Here is a 27,994-nt window from a genome sequence, read left to right on the forward strand (position 1 = left end):
GTTTCCCCCGGGAGGCAGGGAGGGGAGAGGGGAGGGTCCGTGCGCTGCCCTCCTCCCTCCGCGGCGGCGGGGCCGGCTTTGGCCCGTCCCTCCCCCGCCACATCGCCCTCCCGCCGGCGCTGCTGACGTGTCTGCTCCCTCCCCGCCGCCGGCGCCCGCCAACATGGCCGCAGCCGCGCCGCCGGACCCCCGGCTGCTGCTCGCCCTACTGCTGCTCCTGCCTTACACCGCCGCCGCCGGGCCCGGCCTGGGCCGCCGCTTCGCCGAGCGGAAGCGCTGCGCCGACCCCGAGTGCAGCAGTGAGTGGGGGCAGCGGGGCCGCGCCGCAGCCGGGGAGGGCTGAGGGGGTGTCCCGGGGAGGGCGGAGACCCCGGCTGGGGTGCGGGTAACCGTTGCCCGGTCCCCGGCGCTCGGCCCGGCCGCCGCCGCCGGGAAGCTGTTACGGGAATAGATGCAGAAGCCGCATGCTTCGTGGAGGCGCTTCCCAAAGCTCCCCCCCACCCCGGCTTTGGCACGGAAGTTGGGGAGAATCGGGGAGATGGAAAGGCGCCTCGTCCCTCTTTCTCCTTCAGACCAAGTTTTCAGCTCCCCTCAGCTCCTTCGGGCTTTTTATTCTTCTCTGCAGACCCCTTCTGTAATAAACCCGCTCTGTGGGTGGTGGTGATGCCTTCCAGGGGTCATTTCAGGGCTGGTTCTCTAGGACACCGATGTCATCTTTCACCCCGTCTAATTTAATATTAATAATTAGCTTCATAATGTGCTTCTGCAGTGTAATTCTCAAGTGCTTTGTCAAACGCTTGCCTTGATCAGTGAGTTTGCCTTATTCTTTGAATAATCTCTTATTTGTTTTTAATAATTTCCTATTTTAGTTATACTTTAAGTTCTTATCTCTTCACCTAATCTGGAAAATAGGAAAACACTGCGTGTGGGGAGGTCTGGTTTTCTGCCGCTTAGCAAAGACCCTTTTCACTAAATGGTTTTCTTCTTGCTGTTATTTTGAAGTAATACTGTTCTTTTTCGCGTTCTTATGCAGTGTTAATGTGCCGAGGGAAGGCAATGCAGGATTTTAAAGGTCCAGATTGTCGCTTTGTAAATTTTAAGAAGGGAGAAGCCGTTTATGTATATTACAAACTCATAGGAGAATCAACCGAGCTTTGGGCTGGAAGTGTAAGTACTGTAAAGCATTTGTTCTACTTGCTCTTCTTGGTGTTTACTGGTCATCTTTTTGTCCTTCCTTTTGCCTTGTAGGGAAATGCGTAAGGTTTTGAACATAGCTAAATAGCATAATGAATGCCATTTTGTCTTGAGACTCGTGTGAAATGGGATGTGGTTCGATAAAACCTAAAGCGTTAAGTGCTGTGGAAAATGGGCAATGCTAATGTGTGCTAAAAACTGTTAGAAAACTGCCTTTGTACTGAAAAACTCCATTGCAACGCTGTAAGTGTTGGCCCATAAGCCTGCCTGAAAGCTGAGCCTCCCTTCCCTTGTGTTTACCCGTGACGCGGTCTCATCCTGTGTGCTGTAATACTGCTAAAGATTGTTCCATGTACATGTTTTAATTGTGCTTCTCAGTATCGAGGTGCTGTCTTCCCCTTTTTGTCTGAGCTGGAAGCAGAGTTGGAGGGAAAAGCAGTGAAACTAAAAAGAATGAAGGAAAAATAGGGTTTAAAAAGGGCTGTTTCTCAGCTGTGGTGTAGCAGCTTGCAGAGTTGTGGCCTTGTCTGAGTCGTCTTCCTTGGGCAATCTGAGAGGCTGCTACTAATGGGAAAGGAGTGTCCCCATCCTTGCAGCTATTTCATAGAAAACTCCTCTTAGCTTTCATGATAAGGACCTTGTTTGCTTGACAGAAGTAGAACTGAGATTCCCTGGAGGAAGAGAAGTTTTTGTGGGCTTCCCTTGAAAATGCTCACGGTCTGGAGGTTGCTTAGACTTAGTGCCTGTTGCCCCCTCTCCATGCTTTCCTAACATACCTTTTTGTATCAGAATCATTTGTGTCAACCTCATTTCTTACTCTGGGCTTCTACAGGGGGTAGACAACTGCCCACAGCTGGGCTGCTCAAAGCCACACCAGGGTGTTGACTGTGGGACTAGTGGTTTAGTGAAAAGCAGGATGTATCACTTTCTCCAACCTGTTCAGGCTGGGTGTGGACAGCCAAACTCTCAGCAGGAGCTCAATCCTATTAGAATGATACAGGAGAGAGCAGAAAACTGCAGCACGTGGTTAAAGAAGAAATTATAATTGTATCATGCTGGTAATTCCCTTCTGACATGAACTGTACCATAAATAATCTGGTTAATTAGCCAGTGCAGGTTTCCAGGGCTGCCAGTTCTTGAGACGCAGAGTAGCAGCATGGGCCAATTTTGCATCTTCTAACAAGGTGTAATAGAGGCTGCAAGATCAGACAGCAGCTTTCAGGTAATTGCTGAGTTAATATTCACTTTAACTCTTCACTGATAGGGAAGCTCACGCAACAATTAGGTGTGTCTCCAGTTTAAAAGGATGTTTGCTTTGATTTTAAAAAGTAAAAGCTGAAGTTGCAGAATTGCCAAGCTCTTGTTTGTTGTTGGTTTTTAATTGCGTTACAGTGTTTTCTGTGTTCTTTTTAGGGCAGTGATGACAGACTGTTTCCTTTCAGTTGGTGGCTATAATGTATTTCTTTTCTCCCTGGTTTGATTGACTACTTCTGTTAATCAATAATGCTGCAACAACCAGCGTGCAGACGCTGCAGCAGGGTCAGAGGTGCTTTCCCTGGCATGTGTGACCCTGTCTCTGACTTGCAGATAGTGCTGGAGTCTCTCTCGTGCAGCGTGACTTCCCATGCCACATTCGGCCAGGCAACTTGATTTATGCAGACCAGGCGTGCCTGCGGCGAGCAGCCTTGGAGCTGGGGGAGGCTGCTGCTTGCTAATTAAAACCAGGTTACTGGTGAGGTCTGTGATCAGATAGATCACAGTGGAAGGCATGTTACCTTCTGCCACAGCACTTTTTGTGTTCATGCCTGTCATTTGATCCCATGTATCTGTCCTGCTGTTTTTTCCTTTTCCCAAAGTTTTAGGGGAAAGCATTAGGAAAGTATTTTAGTAGAAAGTATGAGATCAAGGGATAACTGGTATTCTCATCTTCAGAGGCTAGGGGAATATGTGTATGAGAAACTTCAACTACTGCAGCCTGGGGCTTATTTCAAACAAGCTGGAAATGCAGACTAATCCTGAAATCGATTTTGAGGAGCAATGCGAAATACAGTAGAATATTGGACCTGAAGGGGGATAATATCATAAGAAAGGAGCCTTTTGCCAAGGCTGAAAGAATCTATAGCAGTTGGGTGTGGGATTTATTTGCCTTTCCTTTTCTAATTCACTCCACCCTTCTCAAGCCATTGTTGAGTATTTTATGATCCCAGTCTTGTACACTTCATTGCTTGTGGAACTCCCATTGAGCTCAGTGAGCATTTAGCATGTGAAAAACCTCTGGAACCCAGCTATAATGTCTACTCTATACATTATATGGCATGTAGTTTTAGCAGAGCTGTCTAAACCTCATTAATAAAGCAAAGCCAAATGCTTGGTCACTATTCTCTGACCATTATTTAACAGTGACTTTATGCTATGAATTTCATGGATACTTCAGTTCCAGGAAAATACTTGATTCATGACACTCCCCCTCCCGACTGAATGGTGAAGAACATTGTGTACTCTCATTGTCCAGTGCACTGTGTCCTGCTCTAAAATCAGTCTCCTCTTCAGCATCCCACTCTCATTGCTTATACCGTCAATTTGTGTTATGTAGACTTGCCTCCCATGCATTTCTCCTGCACTCTGCCCTCATCTTTAGCAGGGTCCAGAACTCCAAAACTACTTCAGATAATTCCAAGTAAACCCTGCTGCTTTTTAACAAAATGCTTCAGCAGTTACGGCAGCCATAAGATGAAATAACCATCTTCTGCAAAGGGCCGATCTTTATCCCTTTGACTCAAGCTTGGGAAAGCTGTCTGGCTTTGCATTACAAGAAGTGGACTTGGCTGCAGATTGTGGCTTTTTTGGAGTAGTTTTTGTTTTCAAACCTTGCACATAAGGTAATAAGAAGGAAGTTGAAGGCTAAATTTAAGGGAAAATGGGAAGACAGAATACGTCTGGAGGACCCAGAGGATGAGGGAATTTTTTTCCTGTTGTTTCTGGTTTTCTTAGCAACTCAGGAGTTCAGCAAGGGTAGACCAACCCAACTCTTCTTTCACCAATGTTCTGCAATTTGAGGTACCCGTGATGGCTGATTTAGGGATGTGGGCTATAAGCTTAAAAACATTTGAACATCTTCTTTCCCAGCTGTCTGTTTTCTGTCTCCTGTCTCTGAGGTAGGTGGTGTGAGGGTCTGGCTTCTTGGTGGTGGTAGGTGAATGTTCTCTTAACCTGTGGGCACTGATGGGGATGGGTGCTGTATGTGCAGCTATGTGGTTCATCCACCCAGAGCATTTTAGCTGGAAACAGGGTGGAAATGAAGGGTGCACTTTGTGTTTGCCTTATTTACTTGGCATTCATAATGCCTTTCCTCTATCATGTCCATAGCAGATGAAGAATGTTTCCTTTATTTGCACAATGAGGCATTTTTTCCCTTACAAGAGAGGACTTGTAAGGAGAGGACCAGATGAGATTTTGGGCATGCAGGTCCCATACGGCTCATAAACCCCGTAAGTGGTGAACTGGGTCACTTCAGAGGACTTGTATGGTCAGCAGCTTGGATTATGCTAAATGAGTTTCAAATTGTGGTGCCTAATTATAATGGTAGTCACGGAGTTTAGGGTGTAAGGAGACAACTTTGAATCTTCCGCTTTTGTTTACAGAAAGGTCATTAAAACCAGAACAGAAGTTTCTTAGAGAGAAGCAGGCCAATATAGAATAGAACTATAGTATACCCCAAAAGGACTAGCTTTTGATTTGGCTAGTCTGGTTTAATTTCCCATTCCCAGTAATAACCCCACAGACATTCTGTGTTTGCCAGAAGGCAATAGATTGATTTATTTTCCCAATATATGTGTAACTATGGAGATATCAACTATGGAAGGTTGATATCTCAAGATTTGAATGAGAAATAGTTAAGGAAGGAAGCCCTTTAATGCATTAGTGCTTACTTTGCTTGCGTAACAAAACCCCAAAAGTTTTAATACATATTACTTCCCTCCTTATTTTTTCTGTTATGCTATTGTAAATCCAGTAAACTTCATCCCAGGTTAACCTATTTCAGTGATTCCAGTGTAACAAAGCATACATTGATATATCCCTGATTGTTGTGACATGACTGGTTTCCTTTTGAATTTGGTCTTCAGCTGAGTGCTCTTACTGAAGAAGAGTAACAATTCCTGAGGAAATCACCAACACTTTTTATTCCCCCCCCACCAATATTTTGGTTGTCTAGGAAAGTCTGTACCTCTTGAGGTGTGTTCACCAGGCTCTAACTGCCTGGATTATCTAATCTGCATAGTGACAGCATTCTATTAATATTGGCTTCTAGACAGCCCTTGTCAGAACTCTCAAGTGAGAGCATTACTATGTAGATCATATCTGGTGAGTGATCAGAGAGATTCATTTCTTCCACCATTTTTGCCTTGGTTTAGCACATTGACTTGCTTGAAAATAGCCATCTGTGACTGATTTTCGTGTGTATTAGTCACTGAAGAGCAGCAATGCGTTTGCAGAAGGAGTCTATTTTCCACTCAGGCTGTAAAATAGAGGATTACCTCAGGTGCAATTCTGCATTTTCCTAAAAAATTAAGATTTTTTTTTTTTTCTTAAGATGCAAAGTGTGCATATTTCAGGCTATAATATTGTGCAGTCAAAGATCCTCTTTGCTTGTGAAAATTACTTGAGGCATGTGTGGTGCCAGTGAGAGTGCTCTGTAGCAGTTAAAGCACATAAGCCCGAGCTCCTGGGCTTCACTCGCAGCTCCTAATAACCTGTTACAAGTCAGGCTTTAAAGAAATGAACAGTAAAACTAACCAACTTCGCAAGGATGTTGGGAAACGTAAATATAAAACCTCAATGCAAGCTCTTGCATGAATAAGGTATTGCTCATCTTTTTGTTTTATTTGCTGTGTTAAACTTCATTTAGAAATAGTTGAGTTTGATGTGTTTGCTACTAGTGACTGCAATGAGGATTTTAACATAGTCACATGATTTTGAAAGATTCTTCACTGCTTTTTGTTTGCTTGTGTTTGCTTTCTGGCAGGTTGGAAGTGATTTTGGATATTTTCCAAAGGATTTACTTGAAATAAATCATAATTATTCCAATGAAGAGCTAGAATTACCAACAGATGTAAGTCTTATTTGTTATTTTTAATTGGGCTTCTTCCTATTTCTTACCTTGGCAATAATATAATTATTAATATAATTAATAAAAATCCCTGAGGAGGAGAACGGGAACATGTCATCCATAGTTACCTTTTGTTAGTAAGCAGCTGCGTATGTGCAGAGATGCACATGTGTCAGGGATGGGATGTTTGTGCAGCAGCATATGTGTAAGCATCAGCCCAAAATGTGGGCATTGATATTTCTTTTCTTGAATATTCTGGTTTTCTTCTAATAAAATCTGCTTGGATTGAGCTCTAGAGATGCTCCTAGCTACTCACATATAGGCTCTCTGGGATGTATTCAGGATTGTTTCTTTACCCAAACTTTGGAAGTTTAAAGTACTATCAGAAACAAACAAAACCTGATACACTAGCCCTTTGATTCTAGTCCTTCAACCTTTACACACATAAAAGGCTCTCACACTCTAATAGAGAGTAACTTCAGAGTTGTTTGAGTAACGCCAGTTTGTGGATGCAGCTTCAGACCCTGATGAAATTGTGCTTGGTGCCTTGTGCTGCTGTGTAATTTTCAGAGCCTGTGTGACAGGCAGCTCCTGCTTGGAGGACCTGGGCGTTTAAGAAGGGACCAGCTAAAATAAATTGTAACAAACAAGTTAAACGTTTGCTTGCTTCTCTTCTCTGGCACTTGCAATAGACTTGTTCTCAATTTAAGATAGATACGATGAGTCAAATATGTTGCTTCCTTCCAGTTTGTTCCTTGCCAGGACTTTGATGGGCTAAGGGATAGCTTTTTATTTAGGTTTTTCAAGAGTTCTTGGGCAAAACTTCCACTATTTTGCAGCAGCAAAATTTCCAAGATAGTTTTGGTTAATTCTGCATGATGAATAGAATTTCCTTTGCTGCTGCATCTCTCTCTTACCCAACCAAATTGATTTGCTGTCATCACTGTAATAAAGCAAATAATATTTGTGACTACATACTGTTTTCCATTTCAGGAAACAGACTTTGTTTGCTTTGATGGCGGAAGGGATGATTTTGATAATTACAATGTGGATGAGCTTTTGAAGTCATTGCAAGAGACGATAGCAAATGAAGAGGAAACTGAATCAAGTGATCTAGGGACAAATCCAGCTGAAGTAACTGAAAGGGATGGGGAGATGGATCAGGTTGATTCAGTAAAGTCCTTTGATGCTTTGGAGACAGACAATCTTGAGCTAAGCACAGAAGACGAAGAAGCTCCTTCCATAACAGAGGAATTAGACAGTTCTCTTACAGAAGGACCTGAAAATACTGGGGGAGACTCCAGTGTCAATAGTCACAAAGAAAACTCTCAGGGAGATCAAATTGCACACGAGCACTTGAAAGGAATGCTACATGGGAAACTAAAAGGGCTAGAAAGTGAAAATACCAAAAACACTAGTATTCCTCAGGGTGAAACCAGTCAACTTGACAAAGAGAGTGAAGACGTCAATGCCTACACGCTTTTAAACAGAGAGCTCTCTGTGAACTTGAAAACAAAATTTGGCTCAACTGCTGATGCTATTGTATCAGATGATGAAGTGACTGGCCTTGTTACGCCTCTGGAAGATGATTTTAATGAAGATTTGAGCATTAATGCTCATGATGCAGAGAAGGAACCGGACTTTGCAGATCAGTCTGATGAAATTCCTTTGCTGTCTTTTATGGCAGAGGAAGAAATTCCATCCCGGGTGGATTTAGAAGATTATGAAAATGATGACATTGAGTCACAAAATCATGAACCTGATGAAGATGCAAAAGGTGCTGCAGAGCTAAATAACCAAAGAGACAATGAGGAAGAACCTGATTCAGATGCATTTGTTCATAAGGATGCCTTCAGTACGAGCAAGAGTTTGGGTGATGGTATAATCACGGACAGGTCTGAATCCAAACAAACAGAAGAGAAGCAGGATGAGGTAATGCTAATAAGTAAAAGAGAAGCACCAGCAATAACTCAACGTGAGGATCTCTCCAAAGAACTCCATAGAAGGGAACCTGTAGGTACAGGTGATCTGGGCTCAAAAGAAAAACCAAACAAAACTGAGCAGTTTGAAGAGCAGCTCAAAGTTGATGATACTGAGTCACATACTGAAGAGCTGAAGAGTACAGCTGTGCCTGATCCTCATGTTTTGCCTAGTCCAGGAGATGTTGTGGAGTCTAAATCATTTGTTAAAAGCAACAAAGATGCTTTAAAACCACCTGTTGGTGATATCAGCAAAAGTCCAGGAAGAGTGCTACTTGCTCAAACAGAGGAAGATGAGAACAGGTTTGAAGATGACAACTTGGAAGAGGTCTTGGAAAACAATTTAAAGCACAGAAAGTTATGGGAGAAAACAGAGGAGAAAGGAAGAGCTGAGGACAAGCCTTCTGTTGATGTTCCAGCCAAACCAGTGGAAGAGGTAAAAAATGCATCTCAAAATGACTTAAGAGATGCTGACCTCTTGAAGAAGCAACTGGAGCATGGAGTGCCTGCTGTGGAGAAAGAGCTTCTAAGACATGAAGAAGATTTGAAACAAACAGAGGAGACTGATCATGAAAATCAAAAATCCATCTCTCTTAACAAAGATCCTGAAGTGAAAAGGAGAAACATGAAAGAAACCTCTGCAGGGGAGGGGGATCCAAGCCGTAGAGGAGCTGTTGAGCAACCTAGGCCACAGGAAAATGAGATTGAGTATTCAGAGGCAGGTGTGGAAGAAGAGCTTTCAAGAAAACTTGGCAAGACAACAGTACTTGAAGAAAGCATTGAGAGACGTTCCCCTGAATCACACTCAAAAAGCACTGCACAGAATACTAATACAGAGAATCTTGCTCAGCAAAGAACTGCTCGTACTGGGAGTGCAGATACAGACACAAATCTTGGCACAAATTTAGCAAAAGAAAGAACACTGAGATCAAAATTGCCATCTGAAGAGCCAGGTGCTGAAGATGACCCTGACCTGAAACAAGTAGTGGAAGAGCTATTAGAAGATGAGAATGCTGCAAGTGCAAAGCTGTCACAAGCAAGGGCTGCACATGTACAGGGTAATATGCTAAATATTAAAGGTACAAATCCTGAATTACAAGTGGCAAGTGAAGCTGTCTTGGGAACCACAAGCCCTACTTATGAAACAGGAGAGGAAATTAAACCATTTTCTATGGAGGCTAAAAAACATACCAGCATGCAAGATACCAGCAAGACTGTGAAGGGAGAGGTTGACATACCAGTGAGTGAAGATGCTAAACTGGATGAGATGGAACATGTCATGGACAATGATGATGATGAGTTTTTTGAAGCTAAGGAACCATCAGCTGGGGAAGAGCTTAATTTTCCATCTCCTGACATAGAAGACAACAATGACTTTAGCCAAAGAAAAAGTCATCTCCCAGAGGACATTTCACAGAAAGAAGAGATGCAAAATTCAGAGCATACAAGAAATGACCACCATCAGTCTGTGCATTTCTACAGCCCTGCTGACAGCTCAGCAGCCCCCAGTGACACTGCAACAGACTTCAGTGAGTCTGTGAAGCGGCTCACAATAATGAGAGATTTCCTTGATGAAAAGCGCATAACACGTCTACAAAAGTACCTCGGGCTCCAGCACGTGGTGAGGATAGAAGCCATGTTTCAGGACATGAAGATAGAGATGGAGCTGGCTCAGAAGGCAAGCCATAATAATGAAGATATAGAAAAAACTTTGGACCAGATACTTGAGTTTTCGGAAACGAGCATTATGGATTTTGTAGGAAAAGTTCTGGATTCCAGAGTGGCAGAAAATAAAGAGGAGGTGGTGAAAGAGATGGATTTGTATGATGAGGAGAGTGCACTGATGGATGATATTCAAGAATTAATATATTCTTTAAGGAGTAAATACTCATCTGCTAGTGAGAGTGTCCCACTTGCATCTATTCCAGAAGTGGAAGATGATCAGCTGCACATCCAAGGTAGGATGTTAAGCTGGCTAATAAATAGATGAAATGGCAGTAAAACCCTATCCCAGACAACACTGAGTAACCCAGAGAAGCTTTAAGAAGAGGGTGAGGGAGAATTCAAAGAGGCCCTGTGCAGCCTGCTGGGAATGTGCTTATTTTTAATGTGTATTTTTGGCATTGTGATGGGTGGCCCAGGGATAAATCCTGAGAGAACATGTTGAGCTTAGCATGTCTGTTATTATGGGCCAGGTTCTGTGTAAGGTAAGTATATAGATGTGGGTGGAAGAAGACTTTCAGGTCACGTCTGTACCTCCTCTCAAGAAATAGGGATTCACATATACTGATGTGCTGAATTTTCTGGAGGGTGTAGAGCAGTCTTTATTTTTTTCCTTCCAAACTAGTTAGCACCTAATTATGAAAGATTCAGTGATTAATGCAAAGTTCAGGCACTAAATCCATGCACCTCAGATCTCAGATGTCCCTATCATATTTTGCCCCCATTCGTAAAAGAATGCATATACTGAACAAACAGGTCTTTTGATGGGGAAGAACCAGTGGTAGAGTCTGCTGCAAACTTGCTTGTTTTTCTAATTAATGCGCAGGGTGGTGAGATACACTCTTAGAAAGGCTCCTTTTCTAGTAGTAGATGTTAAATATATGATTTATGATAAAGTCATGTATGATGACAGTATTTCACCTTACAGTATCTCATAGCAAGGTCAGTGGTTGATACCTTCCATAAATTCCATATAAACATTTAATTAGATGTGACTAAAAGTTGACTGGGAGTACACTGGGAGCAATACACAAGCTGAAGTGTTTAAAAAGTGCCAGGAAAGCCTTGTCAAATGCAGTATTTCACTGGAGACAGCTGTGGATAAGAAACACACATTAGCTCAGTCCTTAATTCATGTCTCCCTGTCTGTCACAGATGGTGCAGAAGAGACTAGGTATGATGGTGTTTCCATCAGAAACCCAAATGCCATTGATGAGAACAATCAGGAATTTCAGCAGCTTGAGGATAAGAGGCCAGAACAGCTTACTGAGGAGAAGGAGGAGAATGCTGTTAATGTTCTACCTGAGCATGAAGAGTCCAACTTCTCAGAAGCAGCTGAAGAAGGGAATGATAGTGAAGGAACATCACTGCTGCAAGATACTTCCTTTGGGTCAAATGATTCAGGAGAGGCTACCAGGGAAGATATCACTGCAGGTAACCTTTTGGAATTGGGCTGTTTTGTTCTGCTTTTAAGGAGGAGCGTGGTGGAATGACCTTTAGGCAAATACTAAGGTTTTTCACTAATATTTTTATTGTACGCTGCTGTAATCCTACTGGTTTCCACTAACCTGTGACAGTCCTCTAGTGGCAGTATTGTAGTGTTACCACTCATCTCAGCAGAGCAGTTTTTTCTGCTGCCTTTTTGCACTATAGAAATCAGAGAAGTTCTCCTGTAAGTGCCACAGTCAGAACTCTGAGCTGGGGCTGCTGGACTGTCAGGATGGTAGGAGTCAAAGAGCAGAAATCTCTGGCAGCATACCACCAGCTCAGGTTTTCTCCTACTTGCAGGTGGACTGACAGTCTATTAGGCTATATAATCATGTGCTCTCATTCATTTTAACCTGTGACTCTAAGCTGTATTTCTAGGGAAGAGGGACTGTAGTTTCTCTTTATCAGTTCAATAATTTCTGGCCTGCTTTTTGTGGAAGTAGGAGAAATGTTTGACTCTGTTTTGCTAGGCCTTCTCCCCCCTGGAACAAGTGTGCCAACTCATCAGTATGCTAAGGAGGGAAACAGCTCTGTTTTGGCATGAAACTACCTTTGACTCCATTCTCAGTGCTAAGCCCAGCTTTGCTATTCTACATTCACCTCTGATTATACTTAATATATCCATCTTAACAGAGCATATAGAAGAACTTCAGGCACATTTTGCTTAACTTTTTGAGGTACTATATCATCCCCATAGCCAAGTGCTTTTGATCAGCTTCTGAAGGAAACTCTAGTTTGAATGCAGAGATACCTATGGATTTTAAATGGCTGGTGGATTACTTACGTGGTTAAGCAGTCGGATATCCTGCGGTATTTTAGGCCATCTTACATTCCTTCCTAAATGGTTGTTGAATGCTGTTTGCCAGGAATTCCTGTACTACTGCTGAGAAGACGCAAGGTGGATGTTTGTAGAACTGCTGTTCCACAGTGTACCAACACGCTGGTTATTTTTAGCTGCTAACTTGAAATAACGGCAACAGTAGCAGTAAGAGCAGGCAGGCTGCGGATTAGGGTAGACGTAAAGACAGTTTAAAGCTCGTGCTGTACTAACAGCTCTGTAAGCTTACTAGAAGATGTAGATTTATTGATCAGAACGTGTGTGCTTTTCTGTTGCTGACTTGCTGCTGAAGGAGCTGTACATGCTCTGACGCAGGCTTGGCAAAGTCACTGTGTACTTGTGTCCGTCGTTCCTAAATCAGGCTCTGGAGCATCTACCACGTTTTCTAAGGATTTTTGCCTGTTTTTTCACTGGCCTTCAGCACCATAACTTGAAATCTCGACTCGGAGACCGCGGGGTGGGTGACATACAGAAGCGGGTGGCCGTGTCAGCGCCTCACGCTGAGGCGTGAGGTAACACATGTCTCTCTGTCCCCGCAGACCCCGAGGAAGCCACCGGGCTGCCCCTAGGACGCGGGTCGGAGGCGGCCGCCGCCTCACAGGAGGGAGCCACGTTCGGAGCGGGCCCGGCCGTCCGGGAGCTGCTGCGCCGGGTGAGTGTGGCGGAGGCGGCGGCGGCTGCGCATGCGTGCGGCGCGCGGCGATGACGTGTGTGGCGGGGCGGTGTGTGTGTGTGTATGTGCGGGGTCAGTCCGGGCTGACGTGTGACAGACACCGGCGGCTGCATCGCGCCGCCATGGACCAGGTGCGCGGGGCGGGCGGGCGGGGGGAGGGAGTCGTGGCGCGCCGGCCGTTGGGAGCCGTTAACGGACGTTGCGAACCGTTAACGGCCGCTGGGTCAGACGTGACGAGCGGCGGAAGCGCCCCGAGTGACAGCACAACACCCCCCCCCCCCGACACTCTGCCCCCTGAGGGAGACGGGTCGAGGCGGGAATTGCGCCGCCACACCGAGGGGTTCGATGTGGGGGCAGTCCCGGGGGAGCGGAGGTGTCTGCCGGCAGAGACACGGGCAGGGACGGCTGCCTGGCCTCCGCCGCGCTCTGGGGACCGGGGGGCCTGACAAAGCCCCCTTTGCGCGGAAAAGGCTGTGTGCCATCGTTTCAGTGTCACGTTCAGCCCGTGGCGGCTTTCTGCAGGGCTCGTACAGCTTGTGTTGCGAGTGTATGTATCAGTCCTGTAAGATGTTCCAAGGTGCTCACACCTTTTCCAGGCGTTCGGTGCTCTCTGGCCCTCAGAATCGTATGACGAGGCACATAACATATGACCCTGTGACCAGGGTGGCAGCTGGGAAGAGATCTGAGCCGTTGTTGCAACATCTTTATGTAAAGCTGTTTGTTTTCCTATATTTTTCCGTCCTCACAGCTTTATTTGGAATCTGATCCAAATAACTACTAGTGCTGTGTAACAGAATGTGTGTATAGACTTATTCTGGTGTAGCTGTTCCTTGTCAGCAGGTTGTTACTGTCAGGTGTCTTCCACATACTCAGACTTTACAGTTGAAGTGCAGGCATCAATCTGCTCTGTGGTTTTTTTCAGTTTCAGTTCCAGTTTACATTAAAAAGTGCCAGAAGGATCTAGGTAGTTCTCTGGTTTTATGAAGGGAATAAAAGCCTTTGGCTTATGCTTATTTTGCCTGAGTATTTAACAAAAACATATTCATAGTTGCCAATGCTGTTGGTTTTCAGCTGGTTGCTACCCTGCCTGAGGAAATTCGTCCTGGGCCAGATTTCCATGGACTTCCATGGGAGCCTATTATTATCACTGCCTTAGTGGGAATTGCCACACTTGCTATAATTTTCTGGAGAACCTGCCTTTCAGTGAGTACACTTTATGCTTGCAAGCCTGCTGATATTTCACTTGCTGAGTGATCTTTTGTATGGTTCAACTGTTTCTGAATTACCAGGGTTGAAGCAGTATGTAGTCTTTCATGTTTTAGACCATTCTGCTGTTTATAGCATGAACATGAACTAAATGCTGGGCTTGGTGACTAAAGTAAGTTGTATCTTCCTTCAAGTTAAGAAGCAATTCCTCTAAGCTATTAATCGAAGATTGCTTAGTAAGAGGCAGTTTCAAAAGCAGATTGGGGAGTATGATGTAAATAAAGGAGGATGAGTTAAGGGTCATCGTATCTTTGAAATGCCTTCCATGTGCTTGAGCCTGTTGCTGGCTATGTCCTGTCTCCAAAACAAGCAGTTAATCCTCTCCCCTTCATGTTGTCCAGCTTGCAGGCGCTGCGTTTAGAAACCCAAAACCTGCTTCTAATTCCCACTGGAGAGCGCCTTTCCCACTCTTTTCCTCACTCTGCATTTGTCCTCCCCTTTCCTACAAAGATAATTTTCTGTGCAAGAAAAATACTGTCACCAGGTCTCAAGTATAGCAGTGCGTCTCCTTGGGAACTGATGGATTAAAATCAAACAGGGCAGTTTATTCCACAGCTGGTGAGTTCTGGAAGGCTGTGGAATACTTTATCAAAAAAATTTAAATATTATCTGTAACAATATTGGTATTTTTTTCCTTGCTTAGTTTTAACATTGAATATACCAGGTCAGTTTCAAATGCAAAATAACATTAATAAAATGACATAAAAAGAAAGCTTCTGAAACTCTTCAAGGGTGTTGATTTCAAGATAAGCAACTCTCATGAACCGGGGTGCAGGTGTGTTTTGTGTTTGCAAGTTCATGACTGGTTTATGCAAAATGGCTTCATATTCTTTATTGCAAATTGGATGTGGGCAGTTACTGCTACCCTTCTAGTGATGGTTACAGATGTTTACCAGGGCTCTAGGACAGGGCATTAACCTAGAAGCTTCTATTAGGAAACAGCTTAAGCTTGTTTCCAGCATTATTCAATGATCTTCTTGGCAGTGAGGGATATGTTTTCCATATGCTGCTTTAACCTGTGTATAAGTGGTGAATTTTTTAGCTTGCCACTTTTTTATTGCTAATTTTGTTTTTCTTTTCCTCTTCTGTAGGTAAAGAGTAGAATATATCAAGGTAAGTTTCTCTGCTTTTCAGTATACTTTATACTTAATGCATGTAAAAGTTTTGAAGTTTGTTTTAGACAACCAAGTATTCATTTTCACTCCCTTTCAAAGAGAATGCTCAGTCTAAGGTTACTGTGTAGGCTAGGCTAGTAGGTACTGAATCTGAAGATTTCAGATTTGGTTTTGGTAATGCCTTTATTAGGAGAAAAAATGGAGCTTGCACCTGCAAATTAAAGGACAAGGAAAAGCTCCACCTTGTTCAATGTAAATGTGGTCTGTACTGGTATGATGGTGGTAGGGCAGTTTGGTTTGGTCTTCTGACTAGAAGTGGATCTGACTTTGCTTGTTGCTTCTCACAAAAAGCATTAGCTAGTTTCTCTTGCCTTTTTGGATTGAGGGGACCCTGAAACTGACTGCTGTGCAGTTGCAAAGAGACCTTCTAAATGTAGACCTAAATACAAGGTACACCTGTGGCTAGCACATCCTTTCTTACAAGAACATTTCTTCAGCTTCAAGTAAATAAAACTGAATTCTACTTCTCCATTCAGTATACTTTAAGGTAGGGTGTTTGCCGAGATTAATAGTCGAATACAAAATGAAAATACAAAAGAATTGTCTTCACGTGAACTCTGCCTCTTTCTTCCTCACAAACCATACTATTTATCAGTCACTCCTCTCTAGTTTAACTGTAGTTATACAACAGTTTCCTTCTATACAATTAATGCAAAATTGGTGAGCTGGAAAAAGTCCATCTTGGATCTTTAAGATGATTTCTATACTGCAAAAGAATTACTGTCATTGGAGGGCAAAAAGAGTTGGTATTGGTGGTGTAGAAATTACTTACCAGCATGCCCCCAAAAAAGTGAGGAACATGGGTCTCGTCCTCTTTCCCCTCCTCAACCTCCCCAGATATTCTTCTGTATGATACTGTATAGAAACTACTAAATCTAAGGGCAAACAGATGTTCTTAAAGCATGATAAAGGTGATGTTATTTTTAAAGTCTTTATCTAAAAGAGAGGAATATTAACTGTGACAAAAATGCTTTTAAAAGGTAGATTATGTTTGGCATCCCAAAGACAAAATCTACTCTCCACTCTTCACTACAGCAGTGAAACTGGGAGACCAAGTTAATGCAGGGATTCCTGTCCCCGTTAAACTGCTGAGGACTGCCTGGTACCTCAGCAGTTGTTGGCCCTTCTCCGCAGAGCAGGAAGAGCTGGGGATCTTCTGGCCCAGGAGACCTTATGTGGGAGGGGAAGGAGGAGCAGCAGTTGCCATTGCATCCTGTGGGATGCGGTTGAAACAACCAGTGTTTCCCGTTTGTGCTGCAGGATTTGCTGTGTAGCAAATGGGACTTGGGGTGTTCAAATGCGGGGGTAGTTTAGGACTTGAAAAAGCACAGTTGGATGTTCTTTAAATTAGTTTACAATAAAGTAATTTAAGTATGTTAATGCTTTTTGTTGAATCCTAAGGGTTGGTTGACAACTTGTTTAGGCTGAGAAAAAATGCATGCCTAAAGAACTGTTGCTCAGTCACAGCCCTTTTGAAGTCTGTTAGAAAGTGGTGCATTTCCTTGAGGCTTAATGATGCCATCTGCTAGCTGAGGCTTTTTTCTGTTCCCAGTAGGTCTTCCAGAGCTTTCATCCCATTATCTTTGCTGACCAAACGTGTGGTTTCAATAGAGCAAAAAGAGGCGGTTGTTAGGGAAGGTGTTGCGTCTCCCTGAGTGTCACAGCAGCAGTCTGAGACGGCTCTGACATCCTTGCTGGCAGTTCTCCCCTTGGGCATACCCCATCCGTGTGTAGCCAGCACCTTACTCTGCTCCACTGTGTGTTCTGTGACCAGCTTCTGTGAAGTGGATGCAAGAGCTGTATGCTTTGCATCACTCTTCAGTGCTTTACTGTTTCAGTCATAACTTGCACTGAAAGTTGAAGATGGTCAGAGTGCTGCAGAAGGGCCTGACTGCCATGGAATTGACACTATCCTGGTTTATGTTTTAGTTCTTACTCGGAAATGTTCCCTAAAGTGGTGGTAATGATAGCTCTGATTTTCTTCTATTTCCCCTCACCCAGGATATAAAGTACAGTTACTGTAAGCTTTCTTTTTCTTCCTAGTGACTGAAAAGCAACTTGCTGAAAAGATTAAAAACCTCCTGCAAGAAAAAACAGAAATCTTACAAAAGATATCAGAATATGATCAAAAGGTATTGTTCTAGGTTATCATGCCTTGCTCCCTAATTTTCTGTTACTGGTTTAATGACACAGTCCATGCAACAGTTAGTACATTTTTCTTTTCTGTTCATACTATTATGTTGATGATCTCCTCAGTTCTGTTTGGTTGTTTTTCTGCTCAGATAAAGGAAGCAAAGGAGTCTGTGAAGGTAGCCCAAGAACAAAAAGATGTTCTCTCTGATGAAACTGCAGGGCTTAAGGTAAGGAACAATTAACTGCCTGTGTGCCAAAAGCAAGAACATCAGTAAAATAACTTGCTTTAGCTGGTGGTTTTATCTTTTTTTTTCTTTGTTAGGATACTGTCAAAGAACTGGAAGAAGCAAATCGTCAGTTAGATGACAAAGTAAAAAATCTGCACTCAATGCTTGAAACGGAGAGAAAAAAGAATGAAAAGAAACAGAACAAGGTAAGATCAGTCACACTTGTGTCTTGTATTGTCCTTAACTTGACGTCCCCTAAAAGCCAGTCACAACCTCATGAGTAAACAGGTAGAGGTAGAGCAAACAGGGTGAACCACCTCAAAACGAGAACTGAAATGAAATTTCAGGTTCATCCCAAGCTCAAGGGGGAGAATCAGTTGATTTTTTTGTTGTTGTTGTATTGTTTGTTTGGGTTTTGTTAATTTTTGCTTTTGTGTTTTTTTTTTTTGGGTGGGGGTGGGATGATAGTTGGCTTTTGTGTTTTTTAAGATCTGATGTACTTGTGTGGTTACCTGCTTTCACACACAAACAGATATGTTCAAGTAATGGGCTAGTGGGCTAGTCTAATACTTCCTAGCTGGAGCCAGAAAGCTCCTTAACAATAGGAGCTGCAGGTTTCAGGTTGGTAAGAGATGTTTAGATATTTTCCTGCACTGAGAGGAAGCATCTAGATCTGTTGTAAGTGTGAAGGTCTCTAAGCTGTCCTTCATTCTTGTTGGCCAAGGGTATATATGTGGGTTTTTTTCCCCCTTCTTTTTAAAGCCTGATTTTCTGCTATTAACGATAAGCTTTAATAGGTTCTTTGGTCTTGTTTTGATCAAAGGTTGTTGCTAATGACAGGAACACGTGTTATTTCATTCTAGACTGTGCAGGTGTACAGGGAGCTTTCCCAACCATGAACAGGCAGATGCGCAAGGGGGAAGCTGGTTCTAATGTGCTGTTCCTTACCTTGCTGATAAGGCAGCAGTACGTTGCTGCTCGTTTAACAGCTGGTTTAAATGGGAATTTGGTGGTGTTTTGACTTTCCATTTATGCTTCCAAATCACTCAGGCTAAGGCATATATCAGATTAAAGTCATTTTCTTATATAGATCTTGGAAACTCAGAAGTCCTTGGAGAAACTACAAGACACTATCAGTGTACATTCTGCAGAGCTTTCAGAGGTAAGGCATTATCTACACCCTCTCAACAGTCACAAGTTCTTGTACTAGGAAAATTTATATCTAGGATGTAACAGAAAACATTCGATTGGCAGATTCCACATTGTTTGTGCGTATATACCTGTTTTGCGTTTTATCAGGTGACACATAACTCTTGTTCCATTGCAGTTTGACTTTTTGTCTTTTTGTTCCTTTTTGTTTCATATGTAGGTGCAGATAGCCCTTAATGAAGCTAAACTAAGTGAAGAAAAGGTGAAATCTGAGCTTCATCATGTGCAGGAAGAGAATGCCAGGCTGAAAAAGAGCAAGGAGCAAGTAAGTTATGCCCAAGCCAGGCAACTTCATTCATCTTTTGAATTAAGTATTTTGGCTTTATTCCTACTTTTCTTGAGTGTAGCTTCAGTGTGTCCTTCTTTTCTTAATTCTGTATTGCATATTATCAAGATAAACCTTAAGCCCCTTGTGCCTGCCTGCACAGCTTTTTGTACAGGCGAGTCACATGTCTTTAGCATGAAGGCATTGCCAGTTCCAGTGATTCAGTTTTTGTCAGCAGCTTCACAGACATTATGTGGTCAGGAGATAGCTACTTGGGATCAGGACTGAAGGAAGTTGTGGTAAAGGATTGCCAAAAAGCAATTCTGAAGCTAAGCTAAACAGGGGAGGCCTTTATCCCTGAAATGTCATCACAGTTCTTTTACATATAATTGTAAATATCTGTCTGTTTTCTTTCTCTGTATGAGAAGTAGATGGCTTGTTAGAGAATGTAGTTTAATTACCTCTGGACTGCAGCTAATTCTTTATATTTTGAAGTGTATGTGAGCACTTTGGTTCTGATGTTAGGATATTAGCTGAGAAAACATAAAATTTGCAAAATTACCTAATAATATAAACTGCAGAAAGATTTTGAGCATCCAGTTCTACCAGTGGGCTAGTGATGAATGTGGAAACTGTGAAGTTTACTCTTTCTGTCACCTGTGGTGGTCGATTGTCAGTAGAGCTGATGTACACCCTGTGCTAAAAATAGAACAAGTAATCATCTTGCCTTGGTGCTTCACACAGCTGCTAAAAGAAGCTGAAGGTTGGAGTGAGAGGCATACTGAGCTCAGTGAGCAGATCAAACTGTATCAGAAATCTCAGAAGGACATAGAAGAAGCACTTGCCTACAAGGAAAATGAAATTGAGGTAGGTTCTCTATCATATGCTTGCTTTAAATATTACACATCATAAATTACTTTGAAATACTTTACAAAACACAGAGTGATTCTTCTTCAGTGAAACTTTGCTTTCATTACTAGGTTTTAACCAACTGCATTATGCAGCTGAAGCAGCTAGACACGGGTTCAGCATCCGAAGCCAAGAAGGATGGCGAAGGGCATGAATGGAGCACAGGAGAGGACCTGGCCAATGGAGAGTTGCCAGGTACAGTCACTCTACCTCCTGGCTGATATGCCCAGTGGCTAAAGCATATGCAGTGGTATGCTCATGTCATTTCATACAGTGAACAAGGGGAATCCATATTTATAGCTGCCTATGAGTTAAGAGACTGCCAGCTTCAATCGTCAAACACAAAATGTATATATATGCGGGCTCCAAATTCCCATGTTTTGATTTTAGATACTATCTTCAGTAGCAAGTAGTGCATCCAAATTAATATTAGTATAGTGGCTAGAAGTAGTGACAAGAAGTAATCTTCTGAATGCTTTTTGGAGTAAATCTAATAGTTCTGTTGTGCTGGCTGTGGAATAGCAATCATGCATTGTTCCCCATGGTTTTGGGTTTGGGTTGGGTTTTTTACCAAGTAAGGAGACCTAACCCAGATTAAAGTGTGGGGATTGTTATTTTTGACAGCTGCACACTCCAGGGAATTGGGGATAAAAAACAGGGAACACAAATATATTTTTCTCTTCTAGATAATGAGAGTGAGAAGATGAAGACTCAGATTAAGCAGATGATGGATGTATCCAGGGTATGCTGCACAAGATACCTCATAGAATCATAGAATGGTTTGAATTGGAAAGGGTCTTAAGATCATCCAGTTCCAACTACCTGCCATGGTTAGGGACATCTCACACTGGACCATGTCACCCAGGGCTCTGTCCAGCCTGGCCTTGAACACTGCGCAGGGGTGGAGCATTTACCACTTCTTTGAGCAGCCTGTGCCAGTGCCTCACCACCCTCACAAAGAAGAACTTCTTCCTGATATCCAATCTAAACTTCCCCTGTTTAAGTTTAAACCCATCACCCCTTCATCCTATCACTGCAGTCCCTGATGAAGAGTCCCTCCCCAGCATCCTTGTAGGCCCCCTTCAGGTACTGGGAGCTGCTATGAGGTCTCCACACAGCTTCTCTTCTCCAGGCTGAACAGCCCCAACTTTCTCAGCCTGTCTTCGTATGGGAGGTGCTCCAGTCCCCTGATCATCCTCATGGCCTCCTCTGGACTTGCTCCAACTGCTCCATGTCCTTATGTTGAGGACACAAGAACTGCACACAGTGCTCCAAATGTGGTCTCTCGAGAGCAGAGTATTATCTAATAAATGTAGCCATGTTGCTGCTATGCCTAAGATGGTAACTTTCAGCTCCTCTTTTCAGGTAAAAACTATGTTATCCATAGTTGAAGAAGACAGAAATCTTCTGCAATCCAAACTGAGTGATGAAGTAACAGCAAGACATGAGCTGGAAGGTAGGCTTAGCAAAAGAATTGTTTAAGATGAAACGTTGTTTGTGGTTTAAAAAGAAACGGAGCATTTATGGGGCATATTGGTTCTCATTGCAGCTTCTTTCACCTTCCTCACTTACCTTTGCTTCTCCAACAGAGCAAATAAAAAAATTAGAACATGACTCCTGTTCGCTCCAGTCGGCCAAAACTCGGCTAGAAAATGAATGCAAAACACTACAGCAGAAAGTGGAGATTCTTGGGGAGCTTTACCAGCAGAAGGAGATGGCACTCCAGAAGTAAGCCTTTGAGTACTGTTCCACTATCCAAATGCTCTTTGCTCAGAATGATCAAACTACTTGAAGTTGTATTTGGAATGAAAGGTGCTGGCTACTGTTTCAGCATGGTTGAAGGTAGTACTCCTTTGTTTTCCAGTGTTCCATGCAATATTGCCTTCTGCTGTTCTGGAGAAGGGGGGACGTGTGGCTTGGTCTGCAAATTCTGTGCTTTGTCCAGAAGAGTATAGTGGCCATTGAGATTTGTTTCAGTTACTCTGACCTCAGTTCAGTGCAGTCTAATTCTCATCCTGCAGAAGAATTAGTATTTTAGCTGTGGGAGCTTTGTGCATTCTTAAAGGGATTAACGAAGGCTGAGTTTGTGGTGCAGCCGAGATGAATGAATTGCTAGCAGTGAAGAACTAGTTGTGTATCTGTGTTCATTCCTTATTTATTTACTTAGTGAAATATCTGTAATACTGTCTGAATTTTGGGGGGAAAATTGAGAACAGATTCAGGGACATTTTCAGCTGAATTCCGTAGGAAGGCTGAAATTGTGGTGGAGAAGCAACTGAAAGTTCTAGGGTTCAGGTGTATAGGTTGGTGGAAGCATAGGGTTGGAACAAGCTAAGTAGTGAAACTTCCTGACCTAATAACTTCAGGATCCAGATGTAGTAAACACATAGTGGAGTGGTATAGAGTAGCCCATCTTTCAAGGAAAACTTCCTCTTGACCTCTCTGAAGAGTTTTTATAGCTTTCAAAACTCTTACGAAGTTACACTGCCTGTTACTGCTTCTTGGCTAGAATGATTCTATGTATGTTCATGTAGACAAGGAATGGTTATTAGCAATAGTTAACTTCCTACTAGGTTAATGGTTTCAGTTATGTGGTTCTAACTCTTGTAAGTTAGGATCACATAAGAATCCCTTAAACACTTCAAGAAACGTATGAAAAATTACAAAGGTAGTGAACTGAGGAGTTACAAAAAGACTGTGGAAATGTGTTGTATAATACATTGCCAGAGAGAGAACTTAGAAGTAAGCTTCTTTCCACATGTTTGATGACTGTTGAATGTGTGTATCACCTGACTCCTAAATTTCTCCCTTTTTACTACACATTCGTTTCTTTGTCTCCCTTGGTTGGATGTTAGTTCTGTGTATTTCCTTGTTTGTACCTTTGTAAAGGTGGATTACCAGCTGTAGGACTGGGAAGTAAACTACAGGATGAAAAGAGATGAACTGTCTTGCAGTTGTTAGGTTCTGGCAAAGCTTGGTTGCTGACAGAACTTGCCAGTCAACTCTGCCTCCTTAGTTTTCAGGTGTTACACATAGTGGGTTTGTCTGTTGGTTTCAGAAGACAGTATTTCTGTCTCTTAAAAAGCCTCAAACCTCTTTTTATTCTGTTTGTAGTGTCACTCATTTTTATACATTCTGCTTATCACTGTTGTTAGCAGGGGAATACTTTGGTTTTGAGATGTAGTAGATGTAGGATAGTGGAATAGATGGTGCTTTGTTTTGTTTTTCCATGCAGAAAACTAACTCAGGAAGAATATGAGCGTCAGGAGAAGGAGCAGAAGCTGTCTGCTGCTGATGAAAAAGCAGTGCTGGCCATCGAGGAAGTAAAAGTTTACAAGTAACTTCAGTTTCTAAAGGCTCCTTGTTTTCCTTTATTTCAGCTGTTGAAGAAAACTCATTTAAAGCTTTCTCCTTCCTCTCTTTTTCCCCTTTGTACAGGCAAAGGATTCAAGATATGGAAGAAGAATTGCAAAAAACAGAGAGATCTTACAAAAACCAGGTAAACTTCTTGCTTGCTGGCTATTGTATCGCCTTTTACTGCCTTGTTCCAGTGCTCTGTAGTGAGTTACTGGAAATACTAGGAGTTGCACAAAATAAACCAAACCACTTCTTACCTTCTCAGATTGCTGCCCATGAGAAAAAGGCACATGACAATTGGGTAAGAACGTTATTCCTTTTCCAACCCAGACCGCTTATATTTGACTCCAGGTTGGTGCAGTTAATGCAGTTGGCAAAACTTTTCCTAACAGCTTATTGCCCGCTCTGCTGAGAGAGCTCTGGCTGAAGAAAAGAGAGAAGCTGCCAACCTGAGGCAAAAGTAAGTACAGTACAGACCATTGTTACTGCTCTTTGAACCTGCTGTCTGTTGCTTGGGAGAGAAGGAGCTCCAACAGTGTGAGGTGCTCAGGCAGCCTGCTTGCTCAGAGTGTGTAATGCATCTTTGAGTTACTACTTTTAAACTGTTAGGGTTAAAGTAAGATTTCTTGGTGAAAGCTGTACCATTTTACAGGGCAGTTTGCCTTGTTACATGATAACAAATATAACTTGAGTAATAAAAGCTTTATTTTTTTTTTAATTAGATTAATAGAGGTAAACCAAAAAATCGTCATGCTTCAAAGACCTTTAATTGTAAAGCCAACTCCAGGCAGACCTGACCGCCAGGTCCCACCACGGCGAGGTAAATCCTGCTTTTTCTCCCAAAACTTTGGTCTTTGAACCAGAATATCCTAGAAAAATAGGGCTTTGATATAGTGTAGAAAATGAAATCAAGTGGTTTTAATTCTTTGGCATAGGGCCCTTAAGCAGAGATGGCTCTTTTGGCCCATCACCCGTGAGTGGAGGAAATCCATCACCCACACAGATGATCGAAGTTCCTGCCCGGCCCCTTTCTGCTCCTCGCAGGGAAGGCTCAAGAGGTGAATTTGGTAAGCAGTGAGGCTTCCCTGCTGTGATAGCTGTCTTTTGTGCTACAGACCCAGGAAAAGCAGAAATAGCTCAGGCATATATTGATTAGGTCCTTTTTTCCCTTAAGGTACAGTGGTAGATGGTCCCCCTGCTCCACGAAGGCCACCAGAGTTAGCTGGAAGGATGTCTGTTCCGGGTAAGTTACATGGGACTTGCATCCAACTCAACTTATTCACTAGTCTTTCACTTTCTAAATGTAAATTAAAAGCTCCTTACCCCAAGTGTGGCAGGACATGCATTGTGTCTCTCTTTGCAGACCTTGGGCCTGCTGTAGCATCCCTCATCAGCAGTGGGCCAAGAACCTCCTCCCCTTCCTCAGCAATGGATGGATTGGTAAGCTGAAACCACCCTGACCTTCAGGAAGTGTTTCTAAGACATGATTTGCTGTACTTCCTGCTTCTTCTTTAACTGTATCATCTTCTGTCTTGTCCATATCCTGTCACTATCCTTATTTGCTGTCCAAAAAACCCCAAAAGCAATCCTCTCCCAAAGAGTCTGAAGCCCCCTGGGCAGCTGCTGATTCACCTTCATCTCTTGAACCAGCTACAGTGAGTATTCAGAGGCTGCACATGGTGTTACTCTGCTTTGATGGAGAGGAATAACAGGCTTGGTGTTCTGAGCTGCTAAATAACAGAATGCTCTACAAAACTAACCCAGGGCTTACACTTCTGTCTCAAAAGTTTTCTCTAATGAGTGTAAACTCATGGTTTTCATGGAATTATGGAAATGAAATCTTTCTTGTTAAGGACTGCAGGCAAACACTTTGGAGTGACTACACCAATAATCCGAAGCAGCTGACTTAACTGTGTTATTTAAGCACAATTCCATATGTAATTCCAGGTGCCAGGCCCTTTTCCGAAGGGGTGTCTGCTGAGGACCCTTCAAAAGGGATCAAATTTTTCTTTAGGACAACTTGAGCTAAAGAAAACCTGTCATCTCAGACGGTACACTAGGCACTCCTAGGTAGCGCAAGCAGTGCTCTTGGTGAAGGGACAATGGTGCAGCAACTTTCCCTGTTTAATGTGTTGTGGGGGTGTGCAGTTTTCTTCTTTCTCTCTCTTCCATCTCTTGTCCTTTGGGTGAGTGGTTTTGGTGTGCAGCACTGTCCATGCTTCTCTGGTGCAGTAACACACTCAGGTATAACCTCATCTCACACAGGCTAATGCCAGTACCAAAGGCCCACCTTCTTTCCCTGCGACACCTATCATGACCTCCCCAGCGATGGGACCTCCACCTCCACCGCCTGTTCGCTATGGACCGCCGCCGGCTCCCCTCCGTGGGCACTTTGGGCCTCGCCCTCTCCCTGTGCCCTTAGGTACGGTCACATTGCTGTGTGCTGAAACTCAAGCCCACTGTGCTCCTTGGGAGCCTTCTGCAGAGCTGAGACCTGCCATCCTCATGCTTCATGGGGTCTGCTGCCTTGCCCAGTAAGCTGGGACAAGCGAGCTTTTCCAGGCTCCTTAGTGCTAAGGTATTCCTTGTTGAGTCTAAAGGAGAAACCAGCAGCCAACAGTTGCTGGAATATAATTCACGGCCTGTGAAGTCTGCATGTGACGGCGACCCATTCCAGAGCTGCTCTGGAAAATGAAGAAATGAGGAATGAGTCTGGAGCTTCACTGCTTAGGTTAAAGATTTTTGTTTAACTCTGTCTTTTCCTTCCCTTCCAGTTCGTGGTGCTCCCTTGCCACCTCCAGCTGCAAGAGATTTCTTACCTGGCCCACCCTTAGGGATGAGAGATCTGCCTCCTGGCCCACTCCTGCCGCCTCCGGACCCCAGGGGCTACGGACGTGGGCACCCTCCTTTTCGACCCCTAGGTCCTCCTGGCCCACGAGATTATCCTCCAGGCCCACGGCTCCCCCCGCCTGGCTCCAGAGACTATGCACCTTCTCCCAGCAGAGACTTGCCTCCCTCGGGAGCCAGGGACTGCCCTGCAGCCCCAAAGGACTATGCACAGCCTCCAGCGCAGAACCCCTGACGCAGCGCCCGGGCAGCAGCTCAGCAGAACGGGACTCGGAGCGCACTTCCTGCAGTCAGGATTTTAGGAAATGGCTCTCTGGTCAAGGCCATTTGTCTCATTTCAGTATATTTTGGCTTTTGCAGGATTAATTTTTATCCAGTTGCTACAGACATGTGCATTTATGATCACCTTAAACTCATCCATCCTCTTGGCCTGCAAGAACCTTTTTGTGATGGACTTGAACCTCCTCTAAACGTGCAATAGAAAGGAAGTACCTGTGTGGCTAGTTTTAATTAAATGTAGCCTCTGTAACCAGTTGGTGAATGAACTAATTCTGTGACAAAATGTAAATCAAATCATTTCCTGTGGAAATAATTTTTTAAGTAAAATGCTATCCTACCTGCCTTCTCCACCACATCATTGAGCTGCAGTTGGGGTAGGCCAGGGGTTTACATCAGGACTGTGAGGTCTGTTTGGGCTTTTTTAAGAGGGGAAAAAAAGATGCCTGGTCTGAGCTCAGAAGCACAGATGACACTGTAGGCAAAGGAAGGTCATAATAAAAAGCAAAATTCCTTTTGCTAAACCCTGAAGGCTTTCGTTCAGTGCCGGTTTTTGTCCAGGAATGATATTAGTTCAGTAATGGAACCAGGGATTTGAATCAAGACTGAACAACGGCCGCTGCTGTGAGGCTATAATGACTGTGTTACACTCGCCCCAAACTGGTCTTGCTTCAGGTGAATGAGGACAATGGGGGGGGCATCTCTCCCTCCTCAGCTGAAGGGCAGTGCAGAGCTGCAAATCTTTACCATGTTGTGGAGCGAGTTTGGAAGTGCAGCCAAATGCTCCAGGGTTCCGGACACTACGAAATTTCATGGTGGCTTTTGGCTTTCATGACTGGCTTGCAGCATTAAGCATGGTTTGACAGATAAGTTTTCCTTTTAACTTAGTATTTAAGCTCAATTCAGTTTCCTTAGCAGTAAGTCTGTACTTTTACAGCCTTTTTACTTACAGAGAGCTACTTCTGTTTTCTTTCCTTTTTTAAGTGGAGTGTGTATGAGCTGTATTCAGCTGTAGTGCTTTAAATGGGTTTGCATACACAAAATAGCTTTAACAGCACACCCTGTGTTTGTAGATGCTCAAAAAGTCCCTGAATGTTAGTTGATACAAGGCTTATCTAACTCTGAGGTTTTTCAGAAGTGCTCTGTACTGAAGTAAGCTTTAGGGAAGAAAAAAAAAAGGGGAAAACCAACTTGGAATAATAACCAACACCGCTGAAAGGCTGTCACAGCTTTACTGCCAGAGCACAAGCAGCCTTTAACCTCACCATCTCGGTGTTGCATTCTTACAGTACAAGTACTAAGCTTTAGATTTGAGGTGAAAGACGAGGT

The 27,994-nt window shown here is 43.4% G+C and overlaps 1 protein-coding gene across 3 annotated transcripts; it reads left to right on the top strand.

Moving 5' to 3' along the window:
• The first annotated feature begins 79 nt into the window (after positions 1 to 79).
• On the top strand, positions 80 to 27,196 carry MIA3 (MIA SH3 domain ER export factor 3). 3 transcript variants are annotated; one of them, XM_061475475.1, is made up of 29 exons: positions 84 to 299; positions 1,034 to 1,167; positions 6,218 to 6,304; positions 7,295 to 10,238; positions 11,158 to 11,436; positions 12,868 to 12,980; positions 14,073 to 14,204; positions 15,359 to 15,380; positions 17,486 to 17,574; positions 17,725 to 17,802; positions 17,898 to 18,008; positions 18,893 to 18,964; positions 19,172 to 19,276; positions 20,021 to 20,143; positions 20,257 to 20,380; positions 20,872 to 20,927; positions 21,551 to 21,641; positions 21,775 to 21,913; positions 23,421 to 23,522; positions 23,624 to 23,684; positions 23,808 to 23,843; positions 23,935 to 24,002; positions 24,265 to 24,362; positions 24,478 to 24,609; positions 24,717 to 24,785; positions 24,906 to 24,982; positions 25,126 to 25,197; positions 25,808 to 25,964; positions 26,317 to 27,196. In XM_061475475.1, the coding sequence occupies exons 1-29, from the start codon at positions 164 to 166 to the stop codon at positions 26,622 to 26,624; spliced, it is 6,015 nt and encodes a 2,004-aa protein (XP_061331459.1). In that variant the 5' UTR covers positions 84 to 163; the 3' UTR covers positions 26,625 to 27,196. The 3 variants fall into 3 exon arrangements, with proteins under 3 accessions (XP_061331461.1, XP_061331459.1, XP_061331460.1); XM_061475476.1 differs by lacking the exon at positions 25,126 to 25,197 and having other exon boundaries at positions 86 to 299; XM_061475477.1 differs by lacking the exons at positions 25,126 to 25,197; positions 25,808 to 25,964 and having other exon boundaries at positions 80 to 299; positions 26,317 to 26,513.
• Positions 27,197 to 27,994: the final 798 nt, after the last annotated feature.

This window comes from Pezoporus flaviventris, unplaced genomic scaffold, assembly GCF_033815535.1.
Source record: "Pezoporus flaviventris isolate CSIRO_AGI_PZ_B2104156 unplaced genomic scaffold, CSIRO_AGI_Pfla_v1 ptg000083l, whole genome shotgun sequence".
NCBI lineage: Eukaryota > Metazoa > Chordata > Aves > Psittaciformes > Psittacidae > Pezoporus > Pezoporus flaviventris.